At 44.3% G+C, this 21,456-nt stretch overlaps 1 protein-coding gene across 1 annotated transcript; it reads left to right on the top strand.

The window, feature by feature from the left end:
* The first annotated feature begins 334 nt into the window (after window positions 1-334).
* Window positions 335-10,155, top strand: LOC134864404 (golgin subfamily A member 6-like protein 6). Its single transcript, XM_063883340.1, has 4 exons — window positions 335-374; window positions 6,593-6,629; window positions 8,402-8,704; window positions 8,778-10,155. Exons 1-4 carry the CDS (start codon window positions 335-337, stop codon window positions 10,153-10,155), a joined length of 1,758 nt encoding a protein of 585 aa, XP_063739410.1.
* Window positions 10,156-21,456: the final 11,301 nt, after the last annotated feature.

Here is a 21,456-nt window from a genome sequence, read left to right as displayed (position 1 = left end):
CCTTACTGGATCCCAAACATCCTGTCGTCTTTAACGCGTCATAACTTCTCAGCAGTTTGAGCTTCTGACATGCCGCTCTTTCCTCTTAAACTACAGCGCTGAACAGGTTATCATTGTGAGCCATTTACTCTCCATAATAAACATCGAGTTTAGACATGAACACTGGCAGAAGGGAAATTCCTGGAGAAACACCCATCGGTTAGCAGTCTGTTCTCAAATAAAGGAAAAGATTCCCGCTGCGTTTCTTATTGTATACACAAGTCTTGAATGAGTGACATAGACCATTACCTGAGGTTGTGCTGATTTATGGGATGTGTTCAACTTATACTTTACAATGTACGAGGAAAAACCCAAAAATATACAAAAACGGAAAAGTCCTATTGTGGGTCTCAGAGGGTTTCGGCCATTTGACTTGGCTTTCGTTCCGATGTGTTCTATCTAACCACATTCAATCAGAGAATGTTGTATTGTCATGGATGTTTGCACCTATTGTCTGTGAAACCCATTTCATTTCAGTGGAATTATTAGTGTTTGATTATTTGTCGTATGTTTTGGTATACATACAGTGGGGCAAAAAAGTATTTAGTCAGCCACCAATTGTGCAAGTTCTCCCATTTAAAAAGATGAGAGAGGCCTGTAATTTTATCATAGGTACACTCAACTATGAGAGACAGAATGAGGGAAAAAATCCAGGAAATCACATTGTAGGATTTTTAATGAATTAATTGGTAAATTCCTCGGTAAAATAAGTATTTGGTCACCTACAAACAAGCAAGATTTCTGGCTCTCACAGACCTGTAACTTCTTCTTTAAGAGGCTCCTCTGTCCTCCAGTCGTTACCTGTATTAATGGCACCTTTTTGAACTCGTTATCAGTATAAAAGACACCTGTCCACAACCTCAAACAGTCATACTCCAAACTCCACTATGGCCAAGACCAAAGAGCTGTCAAAGGAGACCAGAGACAAAATTGTAGACCTGCACCAGGCTGGGAAAACTGAATCTGCAATAGGTAAGCAGCTTGGTGTGAAGAAATCAACTGTGGGAGCAATTATTAGAAAATGGAAGACATACAAGACCACTGCTAATCTCCCTCCATCTGGGGCTCCACGCAAGATCTCACCCCGTGGGGTCAAAATGATCACAAGAACGGTGAGCAAAAATCCCAGAACCACACGGGGGGACCTAGTGAATGACCTGCAGAGAGCTGGGACCAAAGTAACAGAGGCTACCATCAGTAACACACTACGCCGCCAGGGACTTACATCCTGCAGTTCCAGACGTGTCCCCCTGCTTAAGCCAGTACATGTCCAGGCCCGTCTGAAGTTTGCTAGAGGGCATTTGGATGATCCAGAAGAGGATTGGGAGAATGTCATATGGTCAGATGAAACCAAAATAGAACTTTTTGGTAAAAACTCAACTCATCGTGTTTGGAGGAGAAAGAATGCAGAGTTGCATCCAAAGAACACCATACCTACTGTGAAGCATGGGGGTGGAAACATCATGCTTTGGGGCTGTTTTTCTGCAAAGGGATCAGGACGACTGATCCGTGTAAAGGAAAGAATGAATGGGGCCATGTATCGTGAGATTTTGAGTGAAAACCTCCTTCCATCAGCAAGGGCACTGAAGATGAAGCGCGGCTGGGTCTTTCAGCATGACAATGATCCCAAACACACCGCCAGGGCAACGAAGGAGTGGCTTCGTAAGAAGCATTTCAAGGTCCTGGAGTGGCCTAGCCAGTCTCCAGATCTCAACCCCATAGAAAATCTTTGGAGGGAGTTGAAAGTCTGTGTTGCCCAGCGACAGCCCCAAAACATCACTGCTTTAGAGGAGATCTGCATGGAGGAATGGGCCAAAATACCAGCAACAGTGTGGAAACCTTGTGAAGACTTACAGAAAACGTTTGACCTCTGTCATTGCCAACAAAGGGTATATAACAAAGTATTGAGGTGAACTTTTGTTATTGACCAAATACTTATTTTCCACAATCATTTGAAATAAATTCTTTAAAAATCCTACAATGTGATTTCTGGATTTTTTTTCTCATTTTGTCTTTCATAGTTGAGGTATACCTATGATAAAAATTACAGACCTCTCTCATCTTTTTAAATGGGAGAACTTGCTCAATTTGTGGCTGACTAAATACTTTTTTGCCCCACTGTATGCTTCTTAATTATTTGATTTTGAAAATTACACTTGGATTTAGTTCTCTCTCTCTCTCTCACACACACTTTGAAACACACTGGGGTTTCAGTGAGGCAGGATATGACGAGCGTGTGCATAATGTAGATTTAACAATACACTTGTTGAGACACTTCTAGTCATCAGGATACCGGCTGCTACCTGTTGGACTCCAGCCTTTTACTAAAGATCTCCAAGTACTGTTTTTGGAAGAAGTGGAAATGTCTCAATCCAGCCAATTGATATCCAGAAAATCAGCATGTGTGGCCGGTCTTTAGAGGGGTAAAAATCCCCACTGTAATTCATTAAAAGACTTAAGAATAACCCTGGAGATTTGACTCCTGTAGTAGGGACAGCTGGCCATGTAAGAGCTGAGGTGTTATCCAATACATCCACTAAGTCAACCCAACAATAAACACATCAGCCAATTTGTTAGAAAATGATTTCTACCTTTATATGCAAATCAGAGATATGTTGAATGTGGTGTGGTATGTGTGTGTGTGTGTGTGTGTGTGTCCTAACCTGTGCTTAGCGGCCTTAACGGCATATCGTTGGCACAGATGTCTCGTCTCCAAGTCTTGTCTGCGCACCGAAACGTGACTTGTGTCATTAACGACCGCTTGAGTGCAAAAATCCCATCATGCATCAATTTCCTTCTTGCCTCTCCATGGTTGATTATCGTCGGTCTGGCATCCTCTCTTGAATCAGCACTAAGCTAATGACATGTTGTTGGGATGAGTGCAGAGAGAGCCACTCGAGTCTGAGCCGAGCGTCGCAGGAGTCTTTGCAATGCCAGACAGATGCTGCTGTCGTATGCAATCCCAGTCTTTTGACACATGTCCTCATAATCCTGTGGAATAACCAGGATTTACCGGGGTTATCATACCGCGTGGAGTTTGATTGGTTTGGGATTCAGCCTTGGTCATGGTGATGTGCACAAACAGGCGTACACAGACATACACTCAGAAGCCTGCTAACAAGACACTGACTGAACAGAAATAAAGTGATAACTGAGTTTAAGCACAAGACAAATCTAAGAGACCATTGTGGCTTCAGTCTAAATGTGCTCACAGTGGACTGGAGCAGTGATGGTGTAGTTTTACAGCACATTTGTCTTTTGGATTTTAGCAGGAAATAATCAGTAGCGAACAAATGCTTTGCTACTTAAGACTGTTCTGCAGCAGTCCACATATGAACACCACATCATCAAACGTATGTAATTGCAATGCCAGGGAAAAAATGTAGCCAATAATAAAGGAACTTCATCAGGGTCGAATTGCTGCACGTTACCACCGCTAAGCTAAAGCGGCTAATGATTAGCGTGATGAGGTGATAGATGTTAGCAACTAGTTACTTCCTGGTCTGCCCTCCTTTTCTACTTTTCCTTTTATTGGTCGTGCCTGATTGCACCGTGCTTTTTGTTAAACTTTTAAACCCCTTTCTCCTTTTTCAGACCTCCTGTCTGTCACACTTTGGGGTATTCAATATCCTAGAATGCAATGTGAACATCTCTCAAACTAATTCAAACACAGACGTCATGTTTGGCATTTTACCAAAAACTAATCAAACACGTGGAGCTTTGAGACGAGGACACCTCAAGTGGTAAATTGCTGACTCATTTCCAGGTCTTAAGACTCATTCCTGCACCACTGTCTATGCAGAGAATACGTTATTACACTTAACGTTATCCTGCTATATTGTTCTGTGCTGTTTATTTTTTGGGGTAAGTAAAAGAAACTTCTTCTAACTTCAAACCAAGGACGAAAAATAATGAAAAATCTCACATGGCTGTAACACAAATGAGATGAGCCTGGTTCGATATACTGTTCACCACAATCCCTTATTTAGTCCAGCCAACATATGATGCCATTTTCTGGGAAAAATAAACTTGTTGAGACACTTCAAGTCATCAGGATACCGGCTGCTACCTGTTGGACTCCAGCCTTTTACTAAAAACCTCCAAGTACTGTTTTTGGAAGAAGGGGAAATGTCTTAATCCAGCCAATTGATATCCTGAAAATCAGCATGTGTGGCCGGTCTTTGGAGGGGTAAAAATCCCCACAATAATTCATTAAATCACTTAAGAATAACCCTGGAGATTTGACTCCTTTAGTAGGGACAGCTGGCCATGTAAGAGCTGAGGTGTTATCCAATAAATTCAGTCTGTGTCGTGTCTCAAGAAAACTGAGCTTGAATATATTTTGAGAGAGGGGTTTTGTGAGTTTTATCTTACACCCTACATTTCAAATATCGTTCTTCAGATAATAGAACACCAAAGAGGACCACAAGGAAGCTCCCTCTGGAGGGGAACATTTTAGCGTTTGAGACCATTTACGTGCACAGAAACCTATGCAACACACTCTGCAAATGGCATAAAAATAAGCATCATCACATGAATGATTGCAATAAATGGCACAGATGAAGCCCATCACTGCAGGACATTAGGTTTGATATTTAGTCGTGATTTTAGCCGCAAACTGAACCCTACAGGTGGGTGGACACGTGTTGGGGGAGTGGGACGGCACTGGGGACACATGTTGATCTCAGCTAATAAAATAAATGAGATTGCTGCCGGCTGTATCCACCTGAACAATCACATCATCTTTGATATGTACAAGGGACACACAAGGGAGTTTGCCTGAGCAATGACTAAAGTGAGGGAGAGAAAAGACAGAAACAGAAAGGTATACCTGTTTGAATATTGAGGATGTCTCAGAAGACCCATCAGTGATCTATTTTGATCTAACAGAAGTGCATCGTCTCATGCAGTGAAACTAAAGCTGGTCCCATGGTGGAAGGGATGAGTTCCCAATGATGCATCTGTAAGCTCGGGCGTCTCCAGAAACAACAAGTGTGATGTCCCTGAAAGTTAATTGAAATATGTGAAGCTGAACTACATGTGTAGGTACCAAACAAGTGGGATCAAATGAGATGTAATGCAAACAAACTCCTGAATGTTCACAACCTCTTTTATCCTCTGAACAGTTCATAACACAAGGGGTCCTGTTACGGTATTACTGTCTAGACTTCCAGACATATGTTCCAGCATGTCTACCTGATTTCCCGGAAATGAAGTGGTGCGATACTTCTACTAAAGATCCAGAAGCTGATTTTTATCTTTCCAAATGTCAGCATGTCTTCTGAATTCCCTGAAATCAAGTACGTACGTGGACTGAGATACAGTATGTATGGTTAACTCATCCTTGACTGTAACAGATATGGATATGACTGTATAAACTTTACTGTACAAGCCCTGTGATGCATGACTATTCAGCCATTGTGCTCAGTTTGGACACTTTCCTAAGTACAGTGCATGTAGCACTTTGTGAACACTTGCCCAGTGTGTGATTTTCGACCGTGCACTGCTGTCTCAAATCACACACAGCTGCAGGTCCCTCACAGGAAGTGGCTCTTCCAACTCTGAGCTAGTTAACTAGCAATGATCCTGTACAGTCCCAAATCATTACAGGCACTTCAATTGACTCTATAAAAATGTATGGTGGCTTCTTTTCAACACCAGCAGAGAGAAGCCTTACTTAAATATAGTTGAAACAAATGTATACCTGCTATTTCTGCTGTACTCCATAACGTCTGTTAGCCGAGATGGCTGTTGTTGAGTATAATAAGTGTCCGCTGTTTCACACTTAACTTTCTGACAGTTATAAGAGCACCATCCTGGTACTTACTGTGCACTGGGACGCACTTTTTGCCATTAAAACAGCATGCAAGTACAGAAGTACGTGATATGCGACACACCATAGAAGCGACTGTAATGGTTATTGAGGCATGAAGGCAAAACGAGGGCTTCCTTGGCAGTTTTGGAATAGCTACAAGGCACAAAAACACGGATATAAAATTACTGAGAGTCTGTGAAGGCCGACTGGTAGTTAGTCCTCAGCTGGGAGAAGCAGCTGAAGGTGGGAAAATGTGGGGAACCAATCCACCGACAGAGAGATTTTCTGTTACTATAAAATATGCTTGAATGTCTCTCATGGAGGCGTACCCTCTGAGGAGGGGAGACTTCTGGGAATAACTCGGGTAGGATGAAACAAAGAAAGTAGGCACAGAGGAGACAATTGGGGAATAAAATGGATAGCAACCACTTGTGTATGTCTTGTGTTAGCAACTCTTATGTGTGTGTAGGAAAAGCTGCTTATTCTCAAAGGAGAAGAACACTCTGAGGGGAGATTGAGAGGAAGAGATGCAGTTATATATGGAACATTTGAATGGTTTGGAAAAGGCAGGTAGAGATCCAAAGTTGGTGAGAATATGTGCATGGTTACGGGCGATACATTAATCATATATGAACACTTCCGCCATGTTCAGTGCCTCGATGTAATTCTAATTATCCATAGGAGGATGGCGACGACTCACCGGTCCGCCGCAGGGCAGGAATCAAAGCCGACCGAGAGAGAGAAAGAGAGGAAGACAAAGCTATGAGGGAGCAAGGCAGTGGAGAAGAAAGCGAGGGAGACAACAATGTGTTAGTCAAATGTTAATTAACCAGGGGCAAAAAAGCGGCACACAGGGCACGGCACTCTGAAAGCAAGGATGAATCAAAAAGGGGGAAAGGATGGGAAGGAAAATGACTAAGTGTGTTCACAACAAATACATGTAAGTGTGGAGGAAGTGAAAGCAGCAGGGAGGGCTTAAATATTAACCTATTAACGCTTCAGGTTTGTCATGCTGTAATCCTCTTAGGAGGACTTTCCCAAGCCAAGAGGCGGTGGGAATGTCAATTTAGGCACTTTCTCTGCTGGTAATTACGCTCTATCTCTGGGCTAATGGCTTATTTTGTATGCGGACGGACAAGGAAGAGATATTAAAATGAAAAAAAAAGATACTCAGAGGACAGTCCGAGGAGAGAAAGGATTCTGTTTAATTGGTTGACAATGTGAAAGTGTAGGGTGGGACTATATAAGCTACTGTCAAATCCTCTATATTAATCATCAGGATGGCGGTGGTGCTTTTGCAGCCTTTCAACTGTGTTTTTGAAGCTTCATTGGAGGAAATGAAAGTACAAAACAGACCATTAAGGCTCTGCTGAAGCAGCTGAGTCTCTCAAAAGCTGGATTGAAGACAGCTGTTACTGCTATGCAATATTTTAGTCTTCATGCAAACACATTGATGCAATCACATGTCGAAAAACAGTTAAAGTGTCACGTAGATGTCTTCAGGAGTGGACCATCGAGAAACGTGGGAGGTTTCAGGCTAGATCGGACAATGTATATAGGAGTTTAAGCAACAGTGTTTTCATGGCAAGGGATCAGCGTCTACACGGCAAGCCGAGTTGAAGGTCGAATCATTAATGGTAATCTGAAGTCTGGTGATGTTTGGACCACGTACCATCGAGTGACGTCAATATCGGGTTTTATGGTGAGTTTGTGTTTCCATGGCAACACCAGACGTCCAAATCTATTCCACTGCGATGACATCATCACCGGTTGAATCAAAGCCGTATAGTGGAATGATGAGGTCAGAGTTCCGGAACTGGAGTTCAAAGCCAGTTCATGATGTCACTGAGGGTGCACTCAGAGATTGCAAAGGCAAGGATCTCTGATCTGAAATCACTCTTCACTCCACAGTGTTAGAGTAAGCAGCTGTCAGACAACCTTTACAGTCGTCTTCACAGAGCTCGTCTTTTTAAAGACAAATAGATCATTTTTCCAAACGCACAACACAAACCTACAAACAGTGCATGGATAGAAGAAACCCCCAGAACCACAGGGGAAACTCAAGGCCATTTGACCATGGAGCAGTAGCTGATCGAGCTTACAGCCAGATCCACTGCAGAAATGGCCAAATACACGGGCTGCATGAGTTTCGCAGCGCATTTCAGCAGGAGAGGGTGAGCTTTGGCCACAGGATCCGCTATGAAAAGGACAAGGTCAAACATCTTGAGGGGTTACTGAATCACATCGACTCAGGGAATGACCAGCAGCTTAAAAGGCAATTTGACACCATCAAGAACTGTGAGGCAGAAATCTCACGCCTGAAGAAGAATATGAAAGCCGCAGAATGCCAACACAAGCAGCAGGTGGACATTATTCTGGCAAGACATGTAGAAGAGAAAGCACAGCTCTCAGACCAGAGCAACCAGGGACATCCCACAGTCAGAACAGCGATGGTACTCAGCAGTTGGACGCAGACACCATGAAACTGCTGATAACGAAAGGGGCTGAACTCTCTGAGTGTGTGAAAGATTCGGTGCAACGATACAGTGCTCTGGAGGAGACGATGAAAGCTGCAGAGCAAAAACACAAGCAGCAGGTGGACATTATTCTGGCAAGACATGTAGTAGAGAAAGCACAGCTCTCAGACCGGAGCAACCAGGGGACATCCCACAGTCAGAACAGCGATGGTACTCTGCAGTTGGACGCAGAGACCACAAAACTGCTGATAAGGAAAGGGGATGAACTTTCTGAGTGTTTGAATGTCTGGGTGCAACGATACAGTGCTCTGGAGGAGACGATGGAAGCTGCAGAGCAAAAACACAAGCAGCAGCTGGAAGAAACAGTGGCAAGGTATGAGGCACAGCAACAGAAGCTCTCAGCCCAGAATGACAAGGCCAACCTGGTGAACTTGAACCTGCTGAAGAAAAGAGAGGAAGAAACTCCTTCAGTACGAGGAAAGCTTCACCAAGAACCTGGCAGAGAAGCAACAGATGGAGTTGAAATTGAAAGAGGAGACTCAGGAAAAGACAGACCTGGCCAAGGAAAATCTGCGCTGTGAGACGGATGTCAAACAGCTGAAAGAGCAGATTAGAGAGCACGAGGAAAAGAGCTCCAAAGACCTGGCCGATAAAAGCACTCTGACGGAGAAGGTGGAAGCTGCAGAGCGCCAACACAAGCAGCAAATGGACGACATGGTTGCTGGGTATGAGGCACAGCAACAGAAGCTCTCAGCCCAGAATGAAGAGGCCAACCTGGTGAACTTGAACCTGCTGAAGAAAAGAGAGGAAGAACTCCTTCAGTACGAGGAAAGCTTCACCAAGAACCTGGCAGAGAAACAACAGATGGAGTTGAAACTGAAAGAGGAGACTCAGGAAAAGACAGACCTGGCCAAGGAAAATCTGCGCTGTGAGACGGATGTCAAACAGCTGAAAGAGCAGATTAGAGAGCACGAGGAAAAGAGCTCCAAAGACCTGGCCGATAAAAGCGCTCTGACGGAGAAGGTGGAAGCTGCAGAGCGCCAACACAAGCAGCACATGGACGACATGGTGGCTGGGTATGAGGCACAGCAACAGAAGCTCTCAGCGCAGAATGAAGAGGCCAAACTGGTGAACTTGAACCTGCTGAAGAAAAGAGAGGAAGAACTCCTTCAGTACGAGGACAGGTTCACCAAGAACCTGGCAGAGAAGCAACAGATGGAGATGAAACTGAAAGAGGAGACTCAGGAAAAGACAGACCTGGCCAAGGAAAATCTCCGCTGTGAGACGGATGTCAAACAGCTGAAAGAGCAGATGAGAGAGCACGAGGAAAGGTTCTCCAAAGACCTGGCCCAGAACCAAGAGACCTTGCAAACCAAGGTTAAATTGGTGGAGACCAAATTGTCCTTGGTTTCCCAGGAGAAGGAGGTCCTGGCCCAGCAACAACAGAACCTCGAGAAGGAACTGAAGGAGGTTCAGGCCGAACTAAAAATGGTCAAAGAAGAGAAGACCCAGAGCAGCGAGAGGGGAGTCAAACTGATGGAGACCAAAGTCAAACAGTTTGAGGAGCAGACGAAGGAGCAGCAGGGAAAGTTCTACAAAGACCTGGCCCAGAAAAAGCAAAGCTGGGAAACAAAGGAGAAGAAGATGGAGGAGGAGAAGAAACTTCTGGAAGACCTCTGTCTTTACATGAAGAACAAGAGCAGAGGGTTCTTATTCCGCAGGAGGGACACTGAGGACAGAGACGTCACCTTGCAGAAAATGTTAAGCAAGATGCAAGAGAAGGAGAAGAGGAAGAAACAATGTAGGGGGGGAGCTGAAGCATGAAGCACCCCAGAAAAGACAGCGGAGATATAGGACACAAATGGTAGTTCATCTCCTGCTGGAAACAAATATTTATAAAAACATAATTCCCTCCCTCCAGCCCCAACTTCCCTTCTAATTTGTCCTATCCCATGTTGGGTTTTCGCCTGGAGCTCAGGTTCTCCCGCAATATATATTCAAAAATGAATAACGTTGATAAAAAAATCTTCCCCCTCACTCCACCCCCAAGCCCATTCCACATAACTGTGATGGGAACTTGGAAGCAATGGAGACAAAATTGACAAAAGAGAAGAGGTAGAAACCATGTAGGGGGGGGGAACTGAAGTGTGAAGCACCTCAGAAAAGACAGCGGAGACAGAGGACACAGCTGGTAGTTCGTCTCCGGCTGGAAAAAAGTAACTCGCTCCCTCCAGCCCCAACTTCCCTTCTCCTTCGTCCTACCTCACCCCCATCCTGCTTTACCTTTTTGCCATTTTGGGTTTTCTCCTGGGAGCTCAGGTTTTCCCGCAATCTATATTCAAAAATGAATAAGGTTCGTTAAAAAACTTACCCCTAACTCCACCCCCAAGCCCATCCCACATAACTGTGATGGAGACAACATTGAGAAAGAGATGAGGAAGAAACCATGTAGGGGGTGAGCTGAAGTATGAAGCACCTCAGAAAAGACAGCGGAGACAGAGGACACAGCTGGTAGTTCGTCTCCGGCTGGAAACAATGTAACTCCCTCCCTCCAGCCCCAACCTCCCTTCTCCTTCGTCCTACCTCACCCCCATCCTGCCTTTGTCATTTTGCCACTTTGGGTTTTCTCCTGGGAGCTCAGGTTTTCCCACAATCTATATTCAAAAATGAATAAGGTTCGTTAAAAAAACCCAATACTAAGTCGCTCTTCCTCTCTTCACCCTCACTCCACCCCCAAGCCCATTCCACATAACTGTGATGGGAACTTGGAAGCAATGGAGACAAAATTGGGAAGAGATGAGGAAGAAACCATGTAGGGGGGGAGCTGAAGTGTGAAACACCTCAGAAAAGACAGCGGAGACAGAGGACACAGCTGGTAGTTCGTCTCCGGCTGGAACAAAAGTAACTCCCTCCCTCCAGCCCCAACTTCCCTTCTCCTTCGTCCTACCTCACCCCCATCCTGCCTTTGTCATTTTGCCACTTTGGTTTTCTCCTGGAGCTCAGGTTTTCCCGCAATCTACATTCAAAATGAATAAGGTTCGTTAAAAACTTACCCCTAACTCCACCCCCAAGCACATCCCACATAACTGTGATGGGAGACAACATTGAGAAAGAGATGAGGAAGAAACCATGTAGGGGGGGAGCTGAAGTGTGAAGCACCTCAGAAAAGACAGCGAGACAGAGAACACAGCTGGTAGTTCGTCTCCGGCTGGAATCAATGTAACTCCCTCCCTCCAGCCCCCAACTTCCCTTCTCCTTCGTCCTACCTCACCCCCATCCTGCCTTTGTCATTTTGCCACTTTGGGTTTTCTCCTGGAGCTCAGGTTTTCCCACAATCTAAATTCAAAAATGAATAAGGTTTGTTAAAAAAAACCCAATACTAAGTCCCTCTTCCTCTCTTCACCCTCACTCCACCCCCAAGCCCATTCCACATAACTGTGATGGAATTGAACAAGGAGAAAAAAGGGGGGAAAAGATAGGAAAAAACCCTGTAGGGGGGGGGGGAGCTGAAGTGTAAAGCCCTCAAAAAAAGACAGGGGAGACAGAGGACACGCTGGTATTGTCTCTGGCGGAACAAAAGTCCTCCCCCCCTCACCCCCAATTCCCTTTTTTCCCGTTCCTCCCCTCGTCTGCCTTTAGGCCATTTGGGGTTTTCTCCTGGAGCCGGGTTTTTTCCCCGAAATCTAATTCAAAATAAAAATTGGTTTTTAAAAAACTTCCCCTAACTCCCACCCCAACCACCCACATAACTGTGATGGAAAAACTTTGAAAAGAGATGGGAAAAAACCATGTGGGGGGGGGGCTGAAGTGTAAACCCTCAGAAAAGACAGGGAGACGGGCACAGGGGTATTGTTTCGGGCTGGAAAAAAATAACTCCCTCCCCCAGCCCAACTTCCTTCCCTTCGCCTACCACCCTTGTGCCTTTATTTTTTCCCCTTTTGGGGGTTTTTCTCGGGGGCTCGGGTTTCCCAAATTAAATTAAAAAAAGGGAAAAGGGTTTTCTTTAAAAAAACCCAATCTAAGTCCCTCTTCCCCTTTTCACCCTCACCCACCCCCCAAGCCCTTCCCACAAAATAAAGGGTTGGAAGAATGGAACAAAATTTGGGGAAAAAATGAGGAAAACCATGTGGGGGGGGGGAGCGAAGTTGAACCCCTCAGAAAAGACAAAGACAGGACACAGCTGTATTCGTCCCCCGGGGGGAACAAAAATAACTCCCTCCCCCGCCCCAACCCCCTTCTCCTTGTCCTCCCTCACCCCAACCCCCTTTACCTTTGGGCCTTTTTGGTTTTTCTCCGGGGAGCTCTTTTTTCCCCAATTATATTAAAAAATAAATGTTGAAAAAAAACTTACCCCAAACTCCCCCCCCAAGCCCACCCCACAAAATGTGATGGAGAAAACATTGGAAAAGAGGGGGGGGAAACCATGTGGGGGGGAGCAAAAGTTGAAGCACCAAAAAAGGACAGGAGACAGGGGACACAGCGGGTTAGTTTCGTCCCCGGCTGGAACAAAAGTACCCCCCCCCAGCCCCAAATTTCCCTCCCCTTCGTTACCTCCCCCCCTCCCCTTTGCTTTTGCCACTTGGGTTTTCTCCCTGGGATAAGGTTTCCAAAATAATTAAAAAATAAAAAGGGGTTCCCCCCACCCCAACCCTTTTTTTGGTTACTAAAATCGTTAAATGTTAATTTTAAATTTCAATTCTAAAAAAAATAATAAATTGAAGAAAGCAAGATGTTTCAGTCTTCGAGCGGGCAAATAAGGGGGATAAAAAGGGAAAGTGTATTTTCGACAGGAATGATTGCTCACTGACCTCAATAAGTAAAATAACAGGAAATGTTTTTAAGGGTTAGTGAGCCTTTAAAATTGAAAAAACAAAAACATTAAAACCTCATTAAGAAAATGCCTAATTATTATCTGCAAAACTACAAAACCCGCAAAAAAACAACTGAAAATAGTGTATTTACCTTAGAAGTGGAACATGTCTTCCCCAACCTGAACTAAACAATTTCATCAATCACATTTAAAATCCCCGATTTGGGGGGGATGGAAAGGGGACATCTGAAGACAGTCTTTTGTTTTCAAAAAAAACGTACTGATAAAAGTACAATATTTACGATGATTTAGAAAGTATAACAAGCACAAGGGGGGGGGAAAATAGTATTTTATGGGTGTGGAAACTTTTCATCCCCAAGGTCTTGAGAGTTTCTGTCCCAATTTTAGCATCGGATAAATCCTGAGCGAGTTTGTTAAAGTACGCAGAACTGAACAGGAAGAAGCAGGCTCTGATTAAACTCCAAATACATAATAGGCCCCTGCTGAAAAAAAACAAGCACCAAACTGATCATTGTAAAAATGTTCAGGCCCAAACGCACCACTCGGTTACCAGAAGTACACACAGAACAACGCTAAAACTCGAGCTCACTGACGCTGCAATAATAACGTTACGTGTTTAACAACCAACAAACCTGAGAAGAAATCTATAATAAGACACCACGAAGAGAAGCGTCGCGGCTACGTCATTAGATAGCGACGGTGACGTCATGAGAGGGCGAAGCAGAATGCAAAATGGACACGCCTCCGTCGATGTCAGCCAATGGAAGAAGACTAAAGAAGAGACGGGGGTATGCCCCGTGAAACAAAGGGGGCCCAAAGGACCCGGCCCCCCGCCGCCAACCCAAAGCGGAAAAAGGGGCCGGAAGGACCGGGGAGAAATCGTGGTGAACTGTGGGGTCCGGGGCTTTGGGGGGGACAACTGTGTGCTTGACTTCTTTTCCGTTCTTAATAAAAATGTTAGACTTTACAAGAAGCTTCTTGGGTTTTTAAAACCAACTGTTGGTCCCCCAAAAAATACCTTTTTTAAAGGGGAATTGAACAAAAGTCTCGTGTAAAACTTAGAACAAACAGTCCCCTTAAGGAACTTTGAAAAAAGTCTGATTTTAAGGGGAAATTTAAAAAACATGTCTCTTTTTAAGGGAACTTAGAACAACATTCTGTATTTAAGGGGAAATTAGAACGACAGTCTTGTTTAAGGGGAATTAGAACAACATGTCCTATTAAGGAAATTAGAAAAACAGTCTGTATTTAAAGGGAAAAATTAGAACAAAATGTCTTGTTTTGGAACTTAGAACAAACTTCGTATTTTTAAGGGGAAATTAGAACAAACATGTTGATTTAAGGGGAATTAGAAAAACATGTTCTGTTTTTAAAGGGGAAATTGAACAAATGTCTCTATTAAGGGACTTAGAACAAAAATGCTCTATTTTTTGGGAATTAAAAAAACATGTCTCTTTTTAAAAGGGAAATTAGAACGAACAGTCTCTGTTTAAGGAATCAAGACACAGGGTCCCCCACCCTTTAAACACAATCAAAGACATTTTAAGACTTTTTCCCGACCAATTCCTCAAAGAAGGTTACTGCATGAATACTTTTCTAAGTGTGTGGTTAGTCTTCCCCTGGGAAAATTTGTGATTTTTTTGTTTCCTTGCCCTCTCGATTATGATTGTTCATTTTTCCCTTTTTCGGTATCTATAAAATTGTATGCATTGGATTCTGTTATTCCGAGCTAAAAGGAAGGAAGGTTGTGATTGTTTGTTTAACTTGTCAACCCTAAAAAAGGCTATGCTAAAGCTTGCGTTTCATCAGAAATTGAGAAGTGTAGTTTTAAATCTTGGGAATTTTAGAAGAAACAGTCCCCCCAAAAGGGGCAGGATTATGGGGGAGGGGCACCAGTCGTTAAAGGGGAGGTTTTTAAACCCCAAAGCAACTTTTACCACCCTTCCCCGCTAACTCAATGCCCGGTTGCATAAAGCACCCACCATAAAAAAAATGGGGGGGGAATGTTCCGCTAAAAAAACATCACATTTAACAACGGGGTTTTTTTGTAAAGAAATGTTTTCATAAATTCCCGTAGAGTTGAGGGGTTGGTCATAAATCTTTTTGTGTGTTGGGGTTCCACGAGGGTCAGTCACCCTATTCCCCCGTATTATTTCCCTGATTCTCCTCATGGTCTTTGGAAGACTACTTTTGGGGTGAACACCCGTTCCTTCAATTAAGCCCGGGATTTGTAATTCCCCTTGACGACGGGAGGGGAAAAGGGAAAAGAGGAAAGGACATCATGTAACCCAAAGGGTTCCCCCGGGGAAAAGAGGGTGTGTCGGTTTTTGGCCAATGAGGTTTAAAAACACAAACTTATTTGATCCAAATGGAAAAATATTTTGTATTTTTGAGTTGTGTTTCCATGGAAAACAGCTCCAAAACTATTCCATGCGAGAAATACACGGTTGAAAACAAACCGTATAGGGAAGATAGGTCGAGTTCCGGGAAATGGGGTTTTAAAGCGGTATATGTTCACTGAGGGGGCATCAGAGATGCAAAGGCAAAGGTTTCTGATCTAAAAAAACTTCACTCCCAAGTGTAGAGTAAGCAGCTGTAGACAACCTTTACAGTCGTCTTCAAAGCCGCTTTTTAAAGACAAATAGACATTTTCCCAAAAACACAACAAACCTACAAAAATGCATGGGTAGAAGAAACCCCAGACCCCAGGGGAAATCAAGGCCCTTTGACCATGGAGCGTAATCGAGCTTTCAGCCGATCCACGAGAAAAGGCCCAAATACACGGGCTGATGATTTTTGCGGCATTTCAGCAGGAGAGGGGGACTTTGGCCCCAGACCGCTAGAAAAGGCAAGTCAAACATCTTGGGGGGTTACTGAATAACGCTCAGGAAGACCACAGCTAAAAGGGCAATTTCACCTAAGAACTGTGAGCAGAAACCCTTTCCCCCTGAAGAAGAATATGAAAACCGCAGAAAGCCAACCCAAACGCAGGTGGGCTTTTTTCTGGGAAGAATGTAGAAGAGAAGCACAGCTCCAGACCAGAAACAGGGGGCATCCAAAGTCAGAACAGCGATGGTATCAGATTGGACGCAGACACATGAAACTGTGATGAAAAGGGGGGGCGAACTCTCTGAGTGTGTGAAAGTTCGGGCAACGATACAGTGCTTGGAGGCAGAAAGCGAGAAAAAACACAAGCACAGGTGGACTTTTTTTGGCAAGACATGTAGTAGAGAAAGCACAGCCTCAGACCGAGCACCCGGGGGATCCCACAGCGAACAGCGAGTACTCTGCATTGGACCAGAGACACAAAACTGGATAAGGGGGAAAGGGGGGGGGAATTTCTGATGTTTGAAGGCTGGGTGCAACGATACAGTGCTTGGAGGGGCGATGGAACGCAGAGCAAAAAAAACCGAGGGGAAAAAAAAAAACGTGGCGGGAAAGAGGACACAACGAAGCTTCAGCCCAAATGAAAGGCCAACCCGGTGAACTTTAATGCTGAAAAAAGAAGGAAGAACCCTTCATACGAAAAAGGTTCACCAGAACCTGGGAGAGAAGCAACAGATGGGTTTAAATTTAAAAAGGAGACTCAGGAAAAAAGACCCGGGCCAAAGGGGAAAATCTCGCGTGGAGGATGTCAAAAATGAAAAAGCAGATTTAAAAGGCCGGGAAAGGTCCAAAGACCTGGCCGATAAAACGCCTGGGAAGGTGGAAGCTCAGAGGCCAACAAACAGCAAAAGGAACATGGTTCTGGGTATGGGCACAGAACAGAAAAAAAACCCAGCCCAGAAAAGGGGAAAATCCAACCTGGTGAAATTTCCCGGGAAGAAAAGAGAGGAAGAACCCACCCCTTTAGTACGAGGAAAGCTTCAAAAACCTGGCAGAGAAACAAAGATGGGTTTAAAAATGAAAGGGAGATCCCGGAAAAACGACCGGCAAGGAAACTGCGCTGTGGAGATGCAAAAAGCTGAAAGAGCGATTAGAGACACGAGGGGAAAAAAACTCCAAAGACCTGGGCCCATAAAAGCCCTTTACGGAGAAGGGGGGAATCAGACGCCAAAAAGCAGCAATGGACACTGGTGGTGGGGAGGCCAGCAAAAGAATTCGCGCAGAATGAAAGGCCAACTGGGGAACTTGAAAACCCGTGAAGAAAAAAGAGAGGAAGAACTCCCTTCCGTAGAGGGGCAGTTCACCAAGAACCGGCAGAGAAGAACAGAAGGAGTGAAAGAAAAGGGGACTCGAAAAAACAACCCGGCCCAAAGGAAAATCCCGCTGTGAACGGGTTCAAAACGCTGAAAGAGCAGTGAGAGAGTGAGGAAAGGTTCTCCAAAGACCTTGGCCCCCGAACCCAAAAGGGCCTTGCAAACCCAAGGTTAAATTGGGGGAGACCAAATTGTCCCTTTGGGTTTCCCCGGAAAGGAGGTCCCGGCCCCGCAACAACAGAACCCCGAGAAGGAATGAAGGGGTCAGGCCGAACTAAAATGGCAAGAAGAAAACCCAAGCAGGGAGGGGGGGTCAAATGATGGGACCCAAAAAAAAACTTTTGGACAGAAAGGAGCGCAGGGAAAGTTCTACAAAACCTGGCCCCGAAAAACAAAAAACTGGGGAAAAAAAGGGGAGAAAAGTGGGGGAAAGAAATTTTGGAAGAGTTTTACAGGAAAAAAAGAGCAAGGTTCTTATTTGCAGGGACACTGAGGGGCAGAGACGTCACCCTTGCAAAAATGGTTTTCAAGAGCAGAGAAGGGGAAAGGAAAAAAAAAGGGGGGGAGGGCCGAACAGAAGCACCCCCGAAAAGAAGCGGATAAGGAAAAAATGGGAGCATCCCGTGGAAAACAATATTTTAAAAAAAAAAATTCCCCCCCCCAGCCCCAACTTCCTTTAAATTTGCCCCCCCATTTTTTTGGGGTTTGTGGGTCAGGTTCTCCCCCAATATTTTAAAAAGAATAACGTTGAAAAAAATCCCCCCTCACCCCCCCCCCAGCCATTCCCCAAACTTGAGGGAACTTGGAAGCAAGGAGACAAAAATTTCAAAAAAGAAAGAGAAAAAACATGTAGGGGGGAACTGAAATGGAACACCCCGAAAAAAAAGCGGGGACAGGGGACACATGGGAGTTCGTCTCCGGGGGGGAAAACAAAGTAATCGCTCCCTCCACCCCCAATTCCCCTTTTCCTTCTCCCAACACCCCCATCCCCGCCTTTAAAAAAAATTTTTTTCCCTTTGGGTTTTCCCCCTGGGTTTGGTTTTCCATACTATATTCAAAATGAATAAGGGCAAAAAAACCCAAAACTAATCCCCCTTTCCCTCTTCACCCCACCCACCCCCAAGCCCCTTCCCCAAAAACTGTGATGGGGTTTGGGAAACAATGGAGACAAATTGGGAAAAAAATAGGAAGAAACCCTGAGGGGGGGAGCTGAAGTGTGAAGCACCTCAGAAAAGCAGCGGAACAGAGGACACAGCTGGTTTCGTCTCCCGGTGGAACAAAATAATCCCCCCCCTCCAACCCAATTCCCTTTTCCCCTTGCCCACCTCCCTCGTGGGGGGCCTTTTTCCTTTTGCCTTTTTGGGGGGTTTTTCCGGGAGCTCGGTTTCCACAATTAATTCAAAAAGAATAAGGGTTTTTAAAAAAATTTCCCCCAACTCCCCCCCCAAGCTCATCCCACATAACGTGATGGAGACAACATTGAAAAAGAGATGGGGGAAGGGGGGGGAAGTTGGGGGGGGGGGGGGGGGGCTGAAGGGAAAACCCCAAAAGAAACGGGGAAAAGAGGGCACAGCTGGTAGTTCTTCCCGAACAATGTAAATCCCCCTCCAGCCCCCAAATTCCCCCTTCCCTTTGCCACCTCCCCCCACCCCGCCTTGCATTTTGCCACTTTGGGTTTTTTTTTCCGGGGGGCTCAGGTTTTCCCAAACACATTCAAAATGAATAACCCCCCCCAAGCCATTACCCCATTTTGGGTTTCGAAGTCGTTAATGCTTCAAAATTTAAAATTTAATTCTAAATAAAAATAATCAATTTGAATGAAATGCGTGGTTCCCTGATAAACGGGGGCTGGTAAATATTATGGGAAAAACAAAAAAAGGAAAATGGATTTTCTGACAGAGAAAAGATCTGCTCACGACCTCATAGAGACATAAAAAGTAAATGTATTTTAAAGGGTTGGAGGGGTTTTAAATTGAACAACACAAACATTTAAAACCTCACTTAAGAAGAAATGCCTAATTATTATCTGCAAAACTACAAGAATCCTGCAAAACAACAACTGACAAATAGTTTATTCACCTTGAGAAGTAGGAACATGTCTTTACCCATACACTGACACTAAACAAGTTCATCAACTCACATTTAAAATCACCTGATTATGGTATGGGAAAAGTGTAAGTCTGAAGAAAGTCATTAAAGCTTTCAGAAAAACGTAGTATCTTTAGTTTCAAAGATTCAAAGTGTGTATTGTCATGTGCACTGTAGCTACAGCGTAGGAATGGCAATGAAAATATGTATCATAAAACAAATAGAAATAGTGGAAGAAATGACGAGGGGAAATAAAGCGGTGCAAGAAGAGACTTTGTAAAATGTGAATGGTCCATCATGCCTCAGGATTTGAAAATAACTGTGGCTAAAGAAACCAAAGTTAGCATTGTGCATATTTCCCAAACGAATCAGTCTGATGAGAAAATGAGTAGTCGCCTTTATTTAGCAGATTCATTTTGATATAACTGCAGATGTTTCATGGCTATATCATTTGTGGTTTTTACCTGATTCACCTGCAGTGTTCTCCAAAATGCATGACATTAACAATATATATCTTTAAAGACACATCACGTTTGATGTTTCATGTTTTTTTAAATAACCGTTTGCAGTATTTGGTGATAAAAACCGATATCCAGAATTACTCCACGTGAACTAAAGGAAAAAATAATACTCAACCTCAACTCTGGAAGTTTGATGATGATATTATTTGGTTTAGTTGTCTACCCTGTTCACCTATAGCGTCTGCCCCCCCCCTTTGAGCCTTCACATGTGTTTAATGTTCTTCCATCCTCCGTCTTCTCTTGGTCAAACTTTTACTTTCCCCGTTTCTCTCCTGCCGGTCGTCCACAGACTGAATCAGGATAACAGCAGGTCGTATGAAGGGTAACATGTAGAACATCGCCTGGAGGGGTGGGAAGGTGGTCAGGGTGTGTGTGTCTGTGTGTGTGTAGGGGGAGGGGGGGATTTATTCTGCAGCAGCACTGTGTGAGTGTGCAGACTGCACTCTGACAGTGATGCTGTTTAACACCATCCTCTGCTGCAGGGCAAACAGTCCGTCCACATTATGGTAGAGTGGGGAGCGCAGGCCAAGAGCTCTGTGTGTGTGGGTGTGTGTGTGTGTGTGTGTGTGTGTTTGCCTGCATAGACACACAACCTCTACACATAACATGATTGGCACTTTTTTTATTTCATAATGCAGTAGTGAAGGCTTCTACCAATTTCTCATGTACTATCTACATGCATTTCCTTGGCATTTAACACTACAACTGTTTACTTTGACGATGGACGTTAACCTTGTTAGCGTCACAACGTAGCTGTGATTAAGCCTCTCCCTCTCTCTGGAGGCCTGACGCCACATATCGACCCTTTTACTGTCCTTACTCTAAGTAAAAGTAAAAACTTGATTCTGGATCATATTTGTTGTTTAGCGTGCAACAGTCATCCCAGGAGCTTTTAGACGTGACGAATCTCTACGTTACTGCCTGGAGATTCTTAGCATTCACCAATAAGTGGGCTGGGCCGTCATTTACCGTGTAGTGACGTACAAAAGTAAGTAAACGGCGATATAGCATATAGCTGTCGTGGCTTTTGTGATTCTGACGGTGATTGATACATATTGGATTGGCATTAGCCTTCACTGCGCCTCTTTGAGGTTGTTATTCGCCTTAAGGGCCGACACTGGCTGTATAATGAGCTGCAATAAACTACATTTATAGGCCTACCTTTGCAGTTATTCTGGTGAAAGTAACTCAGAAGTAACGCAAAACTAGTGTACCGCATTACAGTTCAGAGGCAGTAATAATGTAATGTAACTTATTACTTTAAAAAAAGGCCGTAATATGGACTGTATTACATTTTGGAAGGTATTTCGCCCAAAACTGTTTAGCAGAGAGGCCAAGGAATCAAGAAGGCATAAAGAGACTGAGTGGAAAAAGCTGGAGAAAATAATAGGAAGACATTTTATTTTTAGTTTAACATCTTACGCTTTTCAGAGTCGCAGAGAGCCAAAAGACACGCTGTCAGATATACTGTTAAACCCACATGAAT

Source organism: Eleginops maclovinus, chromosome 5 (assembly GCF_036324505.1).
Source record: "Eleginops maclovinus isolate JMC-PN-2008 ecotype Puerto Natales chromosome 5, JC_Emac_rtc_rv5, whole genome shotgun sequence".
In the NCBI taxonomy this organism is placed as follows: domain Eukaryota; kingdom Metazoa; phylum Chordata; class Actinopteri; order Perciformes; family Eleginopidae; genus Eleginops; species Eleginops maclovinus.
Note: the sequence above shows the minus strand (reverse complement) of the source record. Positions and strands in the feature narration are given on the sequence as shown.